Raw genomic sequence first — 12,532 nt, forward strand, 5'->3', positions numbered from 1 at the left:
CCTCTCGGCAGTCCGTAGTTTTTTTTATAACCGGAAAGACATGGCGGCCTCCATAGAGCTTGCCCGTGCTATGTATATTCAGATAGGTAATTCTTCGCTCAGGGGGATAAGACAGATTGTTGGCAGACATAATTGTACACCAATGAGGACTTACTTGAATGAAGACGTTGATTTGAGTTAATAAATTACTTAAATCGTTACACACTGTCCCTTTAACATTTTAGGTAATTTGATTTGTAGAGTCGCTCAACCTGTAGATCAAACTGTCTTCGTTTTAAAGACACCAACGTTTCTTCTTTGTTATAAACTCCCCATACGATCACTCCCACACAGGGCCCCTTTCGTTTCAGCTGCTCCGTCCATTTGCTCGGTTTTTGGTCAAAATCTTTTCTCCTACCGTTGAAATTCACCCTTTAAACCGTCTCTAAAAATAGACGACTTCAAAAGAGATTTCACCCTCAGCTCCCAGCTGCATGGCATCTGGTGCGACCGAACACCAACTCGCCTTATGAATAGTTTAATCACATATGCTTTATAAAAGCGGCACACCAAAATATTACACAAGCTCATCTGAGGCGGCCAGGTGGCCCGACATAAAAGATACTGTCCTGTAAAAGAGAAGTTATGGAGTCGGTCCTTAAAGGGCCGTGTGTCCTGTGAAAGAGTGTCCTTGAACCAGACGCTGAACTCTGTCTGCTCGCTCGCACTAAGCTCCTCTGGATGAAGCATCAGCTAAATGCTCGGGATGTAAATGAAACAGGAGGAGCCTGCTGGGAGCACAAGGGCCTGATTTTAGCAGAGAGCTGGAGAGGGTGGTGCAGCTCTGGAGGACAGAGTCTGCATGCAAACGCAACACGGACTGCTGATCAGACTGTTTAACGACAGCGGGCCTGCTCATCTCTTCCCTGCATTAAACAGGATTAATATAGGGCGGGTAAAATCCTGCTAAATGTCAACAGTTACTGTAATTAACACCAAGGACAGTCGGATCAAATGAGCTTAACAGACTCTCGTGATGTTACTCAAGTAGTGTGTCAGGCGGGTTGCACAGGGACAGGAGTGTGTCTACTTTGTAGATTTTAACATGCAAACAGGAACATTTCAGACTGGTTGATTAAAGGAATAGTGCGTAGGATTTAGTGGCATCTAGTGGTGCAGTTGCAGATTGCAACTGACTGAATATCCTCTGCTGTGTTGGTGGACAAAATGACAAAGCTCCTCTCTACAGTCAGTGTTTGGTTTGTCCCTTCCAGGCTGCTGTAGGAACATGATGGTGCAACACAGCAGACTCTGTTAGAGGAACTTTTTAACATTATTTCGGAGGTGAAATCTGAATTTAGTTACATTACTGTGTCATTGTGGGTGAAATCATTTAAAAATGAGTCATGAGAATCAGTTATAATACAGAGTGCTGCAGGAATGAGTCCTAAAACTCTTAAAGTCAGTGGGTTTTTTGAACAGGTTTTCAATCAACTGCCTGAAATATGTTGTTAACACAAGCTTAAGATGTTTTCTGCTTAAAGATATAAAGTACGTCGGTAAATACCCTGCTTGTAAATTAAAAAAAATGGTTGCTAAATGAGGCTACAGAAGTTGTCGGCGACATTAAAGGTCATCACAGCGAACACAGAGACTCTTCTACTGTCTGGTCCGTCTTTACACGCTGACTAGTTGCAAACTATTCAAACTCTAAATATGTAGACTGATCAATCTATAGTAGATGTTTTTTGCTTCTATTGATTTAATTTACGCTTAAAAAATCATAAAAATGTGTTTATCTGTGACAATTATCTTGCAGAACAAAATGTTTCTGAGGATAACAGAAGCTGGTTTGATAACAGGGCAAATAATCCTCTAATAATTAAAACAATAATTTGTGTTTGGTTACCTGACTGCAGGTCAGTGTCTGCAGACGACCGTCACCTCCTCTTCTTCTTCTCCTTCTTCTTCGCTGAAATGATCTGTTTAAAATAGCAACATAGACAAATCATTACTCAACAGAAACTGATGAAACAGCAGCAAATCTGCAGATATATTATAAACACGAGTCACTGCAGCTGGACTTCAAGACATGTTATGATATAAAATGATTTATGTTTTAAATTAAATATGGCTGACATGGTTGTGCACTGTATCAGCACAGCTCCACCAGATCTGTGCCTAATGCCACCCTCTTGTGGTCCAAGTGTGTCCCAAATAGATAAAATCACTTTATAAGCTACACTTGCACAACGTCTAATGTGATCTAATACAACCAACCTTACAAATGAAAAAAAAAATAAAGTTTCTGGTGTAATTGTTGGAAAAGTTTATTTTTTCTCTCTGAGCCGGCCTCAACCTCCATCGTTGTTGATTGGAGGAACTTTATGTTGTTAAGGTTTCTAATTTAAAGATAAGTAGCTCTGTATGTGCCACAGACTCTTACATTTTGATGATGGGGCTGATTTAAAGGATCAGTTCACCCAAAAATGAATATTCAGTCATTATCTACTCACCCACATCGGTCGGGTGAAGTCCACAAGTTCTGGAGCTTCACAGCAGAACAATGTTTCTCCTAAACAAAGTATCAGGTGAACAACACTGAAACTCTGAGCAGTTAATTGATGAATTTAAAGGTTGATTAGTTTATAATAGTCTGTGTGTGTTTGTGTCGTGATAATGAACATACACACAAGTCCAGTGTCAAATAAAAACAAGGAACACCGTTTTAAAAAACACAGTTTTATTGCCTCAATGCTTAATCCTTTAACTTTTTGTACAGATTTCAGTATTTACAACTTTATAATTATTATGCCTCTAATAAATAGTACAACTCAAAGTATTCTTCTAGTCTACATGTTTAAATATTGCACATGCAAAGTATGTATAGTGTGTGCTTGTCTAATAGATATGCCGTCGTATTAGCTATGTACAAAGTTACATAACAGAAACAATGTGGGGTCCGACCACCATGCTACTGAAGAGACACTACGCGGTACCCCTCCAAAATAAAACTCTACTTCATTCGATAGAGACATGCAGGGGCAGCTTCATTACAGTAACTGTAACTCAAATCCCAAATAACATACCCAAATGAAAAATATAACCTTTTTTTTTTGTTAAAAGTTCTTCTTGAAGAACAAATAAATGATAAAACACCTTCTACAGTTAACCACTACATGGCAGCAGTGACTCGCTGTGGATCTGATGGGAAGTTTCCACCAGTACTGTAGTAATAACAGATTTAAAAATAAAAAAAAACAGAACAAAATTGATTTCAATCAGTGTGAATTTTTTTTTATATTAGAAAAAAAATAAAAACCAGTGTGACCTACAAGGCTTCGCAGACGTTTTTTTTTTGCACAAAGTATACTCTTCATTTCAGTCTCCAAAACGTGATGTCTGTAAATCATCCGTGGATGAAACCTTTTACAGGTTCAAACAGAGTTTTCTGCCATAGGCAAGAAGTCTATTCCTATAAATACACTGCGTTTAAATATGTGTCCACATACGAGTGCTGCTCTACCTGCAGTGTCGGTAGATCAGAGTCATCCTATACAATATACATAAAAATCCTCATATTTTAACATTTAAGATCAAACGTTTTGCCAGACGCTGTGAGTACGATGCTGTGAGTCCTGGCATCACATTCCCCTGGTGCGTAAGGGAGTAAGAAACACACAAACACCGTGATGGGAGGACAGCATGGACGATGTGATCTCACTTCAACCTCTAGATGGCATTCTCGCACACAACTACAGCCCTCCTTTGACATTTCATTGGAACGGATGACAGATACAGTGCAAAAACAAGAACAGGGACAAAACAAATCCTACGAGACAGACAGATTCCTGCCGACAAAGGGCAGTTTGATCTTGTGTTTCCACGTGGGAAAAGGGAAAAAGCGTCTATATTGTGTTGTCTTGTTCACCTCTGCGGAGTCTTATGGCTTTGGCAAGAGGGTGGAGAGGAAGCAGAAAGGGCCTTCACCGTCCGATGCGTTTGTGATGAAGCAACCGCCTCTCTGGCTGCCGACCTCCCTCCCTGCGCCTCTGTACCCGAGTGAGCAGAGAGCACCGACAGTCATGCACATACAGAGATGCTGTTCACCTTCGACGGACACTTTGAGACACATCAGACGTAGGTTACGGTATTTACAGAAGACACTGACTTGATCGCATGCACTTGATAACACGTGTGTTTCTGAGGCCCGGCTGGGTTCACAGGTTGAGATGAGATCCGGCACACGAGTTCAGAGCCGACCTCGGAGGAGGGACTTGGCCGGGGTCCGCGAATGATTCAGTGCTGCGAGACAGTTACCACCCCGCAAGTCTCTCATAGTTCTCTCGCTTCAAAATGATTTAAAAATGAAATAATTGAATTTCGTCTTAACAGTGATTTTTGTTTACCACCTAACAGGAAACACGTGGAAGAGAGGGCTCTGTTTTTTTCTGAATCAACGAGATAATTATCCTGGAAATTCAGAAAAACAGCACATTTTCCTTCCAGTCTGTGGATGCAAATCAAATAAGGTGAGTGCTAAAGTGAGTATGTGAGTCACGGACACATTGATTTCTTTGTCAAGTAATTAATCGACTCATAATTTCCGCCAACAAAAGATAATAACTGATATTTAGAGGAATCTTTGATCTTTTGTTGCAGGATGTATTTAAATTCAGAGAACACAAGACTTGAAATGTTGATAGGATAAAGGATAATTTTACTTTCAAGTTTAAATGTAATGAAACTTATACTTTGAAACTTCTAATTTAACGCAAAAGGCAGCAATGATGCAAAAACTTTAACTTTATGGAATTTCAGAGCAGTTTTTGAGCGCAGCTACTCGTGGATGAAACAAAAGGGGATTCAACTCTCACAGCACTGAGTTATACTTCATTAACTTAATTCATAGTGATTCTGAAGGACGTAAAAAATCCACCCTAAAACACCTCAACGCTGTTAGATCTCCATCCTCTGTTATACCTTCAGTTAGCAGGTCAGTTTCTTTTATTTCTCCAAGTTTGAGGGCAGAAAAAGGGTGTTTTAAAGGTCCAGTGTGCAGGATTTAGTGGTGAAGAGGCAGAATGAAAGCAACTGAACATCCCCCTCCTCCTCGTCTCTACAGCCGAGGTTTGGTTTGTCCGTTCTGGTCTCCTGTAGAAACATTGTGGTGCAGCATGACGGACTCTGTGCCGGTGACGATTTGATACATTTCTGCCCCTAAATCCCAAAAAAGTCCTGCACAGTGGACCTTTAAAACCTCACTGGTATGTCGGGATCTGGTGTCAGTTCCTCAGGTTTAAAGAGCAAAAGCTTAAACAGACACGCAGGTGAAAGTATGTAAAGACGCCAGAATGAAAGGTTCAATTCAGGTTGTGCTGATTTGAAAGCTTCTTGCCGTTATTCTGCCTGAATATTAAAATCACAACTGGATCTGACATTTTCACACCCGTTCTCTGGAGTTTGTCTAGAGTCCTCCTGGGGAAATGTAGGAAAAAAAATGGGAGAAAGTCGGTCGACCAAAAAGTTGAATTAAATCACCTTGCAAAGGAACTCCTGGAGTGCACTGAGCACCACAGATAGATGATATGTAACAGGGTGAGAGCATTGGAAGGGTGGATTTATTCCCTGTAACGGGACACAGAAACCTTTTCTTTTCACTCTGGACACTGTTCAATCCAACAGCGTCCAGGAGAAAGAGAAGATCTGAGACTGAACTTTTCAAAGCTTCTGAATTCATTCATGAATTCAACAAGCCTCGAGTTACAATTTGACTTCTTAGTCGCTTGACTGCTTCGTTGGTAGGGCTGATGAACTGATGCCAGCACCTCATACCAGCCCACAGACGCAGGAGTTGAAAATAGAAAGTTGGAGGGCTTGAAGTACCGTAGCACCGTGAGAGCTCCAGGAGCTGTGGCCTGACGCGTTCAGATCCTTCTGTACACTCGAGTGGCTGCGAGTTCTGCAATCGTCCTTACAGGAACTTTAACAAGAGGGCAATTGTTCCCTTCCTGTCTCCTCTCTCGTGGGGCCCAGACTGCAGCCCTGGTGGCTCATCAGACTCCCGGTGGGTGACAGATCTGCAGACACGCACGTCAAATCTCGCCTGCTGGGAAAGCGAGCGGCTCTGAACTCGTGCACTTTTTTTTTTTTTTTGTTCTACATCTTTTATTGCATCAGGGAAACAGACAGGACAGAGTGTTACGTGTGATGTCAGCCCTTGAGTGTCCCTGTCAGAGTAAAGGGGGAGGAGTCCTGCATGAACTCCTCATGCTGGCTTCATGGTTTCATTGGACGTCGGGGTGGAGAGGTGCCACTCCTTCGAGAAAAAAAAAAAAAATCAAGAAGAATTTCAAAAAAATGGATTTCAGTCAATGATTAGTTTGCGTGTTGTTCCTCGTGGTTCTCTTCCTATCAACAGGGATATGACCTCACCCACTGGCATGCACATGCAGGCTGGCTTGTTCCCCACCCACTCACAGTGGGCGCCGCTACTCCATGCCGTTCCGCAACATCTGATTGGCTGCGATGAGCATGACGCTGATGATGAATGCCATGGCGAAGGCGCAGATGAGGCTCTTCCTCACGCACGTCTGACGGTTCTTCTTTGAAGGGTGAACTGGGGAGACGGACAGAAAGACGAAGAAGAGGATTAATAAAAGCGTTCCTCGAGGGCCAGTTTAAAAGATGATAACACTTCAGCTTCTGACACGCCTCTGGATTTATCATTTTCTGCAGCCGGGGAGAGAAAATAATGGAGACAAACAAGAGAGTGCACCGAGCATATTTGGGAGAGCTGTTCTACCCTCTGTTTACTTCTTTAGTTTATTAGCTCTCCTAAACCATTTGAACATAAACAACTGCGCTAGGATGCCTTAAAATGCAAGAGTCTCTCTTCTGTCAAGAGATTAGCTTGGTGGTTTGTTTGGAGAAACACTAACTTAATTGGTTTGGGTCGTTAGCAGACGGATATTGACATCTGGTGCTTGGAACACCAGCAGCATAACAAAATAAACTGAGGACCTACAGAGGCTCATTTTCATCTATTCTCATTCATATATTATTAAGATGTATTCATGGCAGAGAAGGTACAATTCAGCAGTGAGTGAAGATACTACAGTATGTGCTCATTTCATACAGCTGAAGTTGCACAGGCCGGAATAACACACTGTTGGATTCTACCTCATTGCGACAACAGGCAGATGAACTTTTTGTTATTTGTGCATTCAGGTAACTTTGGATCACAAATCTTCTGATTCGGCCACACGATTGAACTGTGAAGTGAGTTTTTCCACTGCAGCTGTGGCCAAAGGAAATAAACCTCAGGTGTGATCTCACATCAGTGTTGCCAGGTAGATTAACAGCTCTGCTCTGGATCGTAGCTGAATGAGCAGCAGGTAACTGGGAAGTGATCAGCCGGGAGGAAAACGCCCGCACTCCACTGATTTTTACTGATGATGTTTAGTTTACTTGTCATGAGGAGTATTACTCAGAGTGTGTAAACAGCCGTATAAAGTCTGTCAGAGGGATTTCTAGTCTGAAAAACAACCCTCACGATCTCTGACTGGACCTTAGGCTCAGCATTTTTCAAAGAAAGTCTGTTAAACTACTCTAAGTTGAGAGGTGTGAAAGAAATTGGGGAAGCATTTAGGAGGAGAGGAAGATTTATGATTGAGACCAATATTTTTTAAATCTGATTCTAGTGAGTCCCCTGACGTTCTCAAAGTGCAACAATAAAATCACTTAGTTACCTGTTTAATTTTATCTGCATTGACAAAGATCATCAGATGTCAAAAGAAAGGAAGGAAGATGTTTATTTTGTCTGGTTCTCCATTTTTTAAGTTTGCAAATTTTGTTTTTCTTTTGTGAAACAGAGTGATTTTTTTTTCTTTTCATGTGTCGAGACGATCAAAAATCTTTTTTATCCTTTTATCCACAAGTTATTAATTAATTGTTTACGTGTCAAGCCAAGGAAAAAAAAATTCTCTCTTTTGAATATTTTTTTTTTTTCCCCATTATATGAGTAGTGGTGCAGTTTAGCACCTTGTGGTCAAAATGAGTATTACAGTATTAATTTTTTCACAATTTAATCTTTAATTGAGGTATAAAAAAAAAAAAAAAATCCCCCCCCTTCCATAAAAAAGTCTTATACTTGTTGTGACACATAAAAAAAAAGTTTTTCACCGATTACAAAACAAAAAAATTAATGTGTAGAGACGAGTATAAAAAAACTAAAATTCTCACTCGTCAAAAAAAGTATTTTACTCGTCACGACACATGAAAAAAAAACTCATTTTCACTCGTGAATTTTTATTTTTATTTTAAATTTATGTAACAGAGTGAAAAAATCGTCTCAACACCCGAATAAGTTTAATCATTTGTTGTTTTTTTTGTTTTTTTCACTTGCAAATCAGATTTTTTTTTCTAGTGCTCCATTTTTTTCATTCTCAAAAATGTTTTTTTTTCATTTTCATTTTCATGTGCCATGTGTCAAGCCGAGTGAAAACTTTTTTTTATCACAAGTGAGGAGGCTGTGGCTCAGTGGTAGAACCAGCGTCTTGTTATCAGAAGGTTGTTGGTTTGATTCCCCTGGTCTGCAAGTTGAAGTGTCCTTGAGCAAGATATTGAACCCCAAACTGCTTCTGATTTGTTGGTCGGCACTGTGCATGGCACTCATGATAAAAAACGTTCATACTCGTCTTAACACATGAGAAAAACAGTCCAACCCTTTTATAGTATTTGAGTCGTGGTGCAGTTTAGCCCCCTGTGGTCAAAATGAATATTACAGAAAGAGACACTGCGCCTTAATTTCCTGTTGAATCTTTTTTTTTTTTACAGTCGCTTTGAGAGGCAAATTAAATGTATCCTTATGTGTGAGAACAGAGTGAAAAAAACATTTCATTTTAAAAATGTTTTTATTGACACATTCAATTTCACATTCTCATGTGTTTCAGAGTAAAAAAAAAAATATTTTCAGCATTTTCAAAAGTTTTTTTATTTCATTTCATGAAGAAAAAAACATTTCATGCGTTGAGCTGAGTGAATTTCTTTTTTCATGTGTCGAGCACAAATAAAAAAAAAGAGAAAATTTAGAACTAAGAAAATGGAGCACCAGAAAAAATTCTCACTTCAAATGATGAAGCACAGGGTAAAATAAACAAATGTGTTCACGATGGATCCACTTTAAGATGATCAATCATTTTTGTCTCCCTTTAAAGATACGACACCATGTTGAACTTAAGGACAGTATATAAAAGTCTGAGCTGACACAAACATTCACACAGCAGCGGTCTCGTCTCTCACTATGAGATCATTTTCCGGTTCAATCAGTCTCCGGCGCCGACCGGTAACTCAGCAGCTCTTCCTCCCTGCGGCAGGTCGACGGACTGCGAGCGGCTGAGACAATTTCACCGAGCCGAGGTAATTAGAGGAGCTGGGCCAATGACCCACAGCCACATGGCTCGCACTCTCCGGCGCTCTATTTTTAACTCTCAATTCAAGAAGCACTGAAGTCATCAAAAACGCTTCTTGACTGCTGTTCCAAAGAAAATGCAATGTGGAAAGTAGGGCAGGAATTGCTACATCGTTCTTGGCTCGGCCGTTCAGACGGTGTCATTAGGAGGCGAGCTCCGCTTGAAAAATACTATTCCAGACTCTCGCATCACATAAAACATGACCTGAAGTGATTTTTTAGCCAAATGGATTATCTAAGAATGAGCTCGCAGCCAATTACCCGAGGTTATGTAACTCACAAGCCGTAGTAGACAATGTGTTTTTCTTTAAAACCTGAATTAAAATGAACAAATCTCTTTTCCAGGAATGCCACCCTCACACACACACACACACACACACACACACACACACACACACACACACCTTGAAGCTGTCAATATCAATCACAGCCTCACCTGTTGAACATCCTGTGGGTCTGGAGGTGAAACCAGCCTCGCCACACGCTGCTTTTCTAACTTTGAAGCAACCGTGTTCATCTATTCAAGCACTGTACTTAAGTACAATTCTGAGGTACTTGTACTTTATTTTTATGTATTTCCATTTTCTGCTACTTTATACTTCTACTCCACTACAATCCAGAGGCAAGTATTGTACTTTTCACTCCGTAACATTTACTTTTGTTACTCGTTCCTTTGCAGATAGTTAGCTTAAAAATACAAAACGTCATCAAGGAAAAAAAAATCTGGTGTAACATTACAGCTCAAGATAAAACTTTATGATGATCCCTGAGGTATAATTAAAAAATATCTCCACCTTTACAAGCTGCACCATTAAAATGACTACCCTCTTCATCGAGCAATATAATAAACATTATGCTAAATATGCAATTCTGCATGATGAGTGCTTTTTCTGTACTTTGAGAATATTTTCATGCTGATGATTTTTTCTGATCACCTCTTCCAATTCTGATACTGAATCATTTCAGTCTGATTGTCCTCTGGTTTGAGATTACGTAGCAGATTCTTTAGCACAATGTAACCTTTTTCATTAATCCACTAGATTTTCTGTGATGTGTGCAGCCAAGTGCTTTTTTCTCTTTGAAGAGGTTAAAATCATCTTTAAAAAAAAAATTCTAAGACGACAGAAACGGTTTGAAATTCTCTTTCAAATGTCTCATATGGAGAAAAACACGTCTCGCTACAAGGAACTTGGATTGTTTTGTGTTCTCTGAACTAACACCACCTGCTGAAGATCGTGACCCGGCCAGTGTGTGCAGCCACGAGACTCGTCAATTAATCCTCAGCACTCTGGCGTAAAAACAGTCTTAACATCTGGAATCCGACCCCATGACAGGCGTCGAGATTAACTGCAGTATATAGAAAAAGTCAGTCTACTCTTGTTTGCTTACGTGGTTTATAAAGAGGCATCAGAACTAAAGTGACACAGTTCTATAACCACAATGCATAATGAACATTTTGTATTTCACAGTTCTACAGAGATTGCATGTATCTATCTATACAGTTGTATAAGTCGGGGTGAGTTGAGGAGGGCGTCAATGGAAAGTCCATGTGTTCAGCTGCTGGTGGACCGTGGAAATGGGAGGAGAGTTGTGGTCTAGACATTAGTTCTCAGTCCAGTCGCCTGAACCTGCCGTCAGCCTCATAAAACACCTCCTCAACCGCCCAAAGTAACTACACCGCTGCCAAATATCCACAAAGGGTTTTCTTCAGTGGACCACTGTGGTCATGAAGGTAATGAAGTGTACGCTGGTTTCCAGGCGGCTGAATTATGGCCGTCTACCTCCAACGAAAAAATGTAATTTTACAACTCAGTCTCACATTCATCCCTCAGGACATGAACAAAAAGACATGAAGGATGATTCGAAAAGTTTCCTTTGTCTCAGAAGTTTGCAGAAATGACTGTCGCTGTCTTTAAAGAGCATTTGACACTCTGCTGCACTGATATCGATAAAACCGTAGTTATTGCTTCTAACAGAAAAAATCTGCAGCCTCAAAGTTCAGGAAGCAGTCAGGTTCAACTCCCACCCAGACCCACAGGATGAAAGTACCGGAGAAAGAAATGATACCACAATTCCTAAAAGGATCTTCAGGCCACTCTCAAAACAATTTAGTCGAATTTTTCCAAGTGAATTCAGTGAGTAATTTAGTTCTCCTGAAGCTGGAAATGTTAAAATGTGTATCTAAGAATTGTCCATGAGGTCATACTCCAAACTGCATTTCATCCAAATAAAAGCTGCTGCTAACTTTAGCTGCCGTTAGCTTAGTTAGCCGTGCAGCTAGCAGTCCACACAGGAACCCTGGAGCGCCGAGGGAGTGTTGTTGTTCTTCACACCGCTGATTCAGGAGCTTTGGACGGACGACTTGAGGAGGTTTTGCTGGCAGGAAGCTGCACCGGAATGAACGCCAGAAATAGAACCAGAACCTCAGCAGCATGCCGCAGCACTGAGCTCAGAACAGCAATGAAAAATTGATATTTACATAACTGAAAAAGTAAATGATTACAACTTCAACTGGTGCAGCTGGCATTACGAACATGCACAGTATGAACATGCTGCTAAGACTGATACACGTGTACGGCAGCTGTGACATTCACGGATCAAAGTTGATTTCCACGCCTGCGTCTGGCTGACGGGCGCTCCGCGGACATCTGCTGCTCCCGTATGTTTCTCTGAACTTTACGCTATTCGTGCAATTTGTTCAACAATGAATCAGCGCCCGGCGAACTTCTATGGATCAGTGGTTACATTCTGTGTTCTGTTGTTTTTTTTTTTTTTTTTATTTAGCTCCACACCGTATTGATTCCAGAGCGAGGTGAAGCCAGAGGGAAATCAAGAGCCTTTTATCCCACCTCATATATCAGCGAGCTGAAGCAGTAAGTACCAGAGTAGCATGATGAATTGTGCTCAGTATGAATCGCACTGTGACACGACGTATTGATTTCTCCGTGACTGAGCAGTTTTTGGTGTCCCCGTGTGGCAGGTGGTGCTCGCGGACCTTGGAGTGAACAAATGTGACCGCTCTGGATGATCCCGCGGTGGTCGGTCTTCATCATAAACCCGGCACGAGCATCATGTTGTCAT

General features: G+C 41.0%; 1 protein-coding gene across 2 annotated transcripts in view; it reads right to left on the reverse strand.

The window, feature by feature from the left end:
* Nucleotides 1-2,705: 2,705 nt before the first annotated feature.
* Nucleotides 2,706-12,532, reverse strand: part of caln1 (calneuron 1) — a 74,022-nt gene continuing 64,195 nt past the window's right edge. For both annotated transcript variants that reach the window (XM_030396508.1, XM_030396500.1), the window contains exon 6: nt 2,706-6,598. In XM_030396508.1, the coding sequence (XP_030252368.1) occupies nt 6,471-6,598 (128 nt within the window). In that variant the 3' untranslated portion in view covers nt 2,706-6,470. The remainder of the gene's footprint in view (nt 6,599-12,532) is intronic.

Source organism: Sparus aurata, chromosome 2, assembly GCF_900880675.1.
Source record: "Sparus aurata chromosome 2, fSpaAur1.1, whole genome shotgun sequence".
Taxonomy (NCBI): domain Eukaryota; kingdom Metazoa; phylum Chordata; class Actinopteri; order Spariformes; family Sparidae; genus Sparus; species Sparus aurata.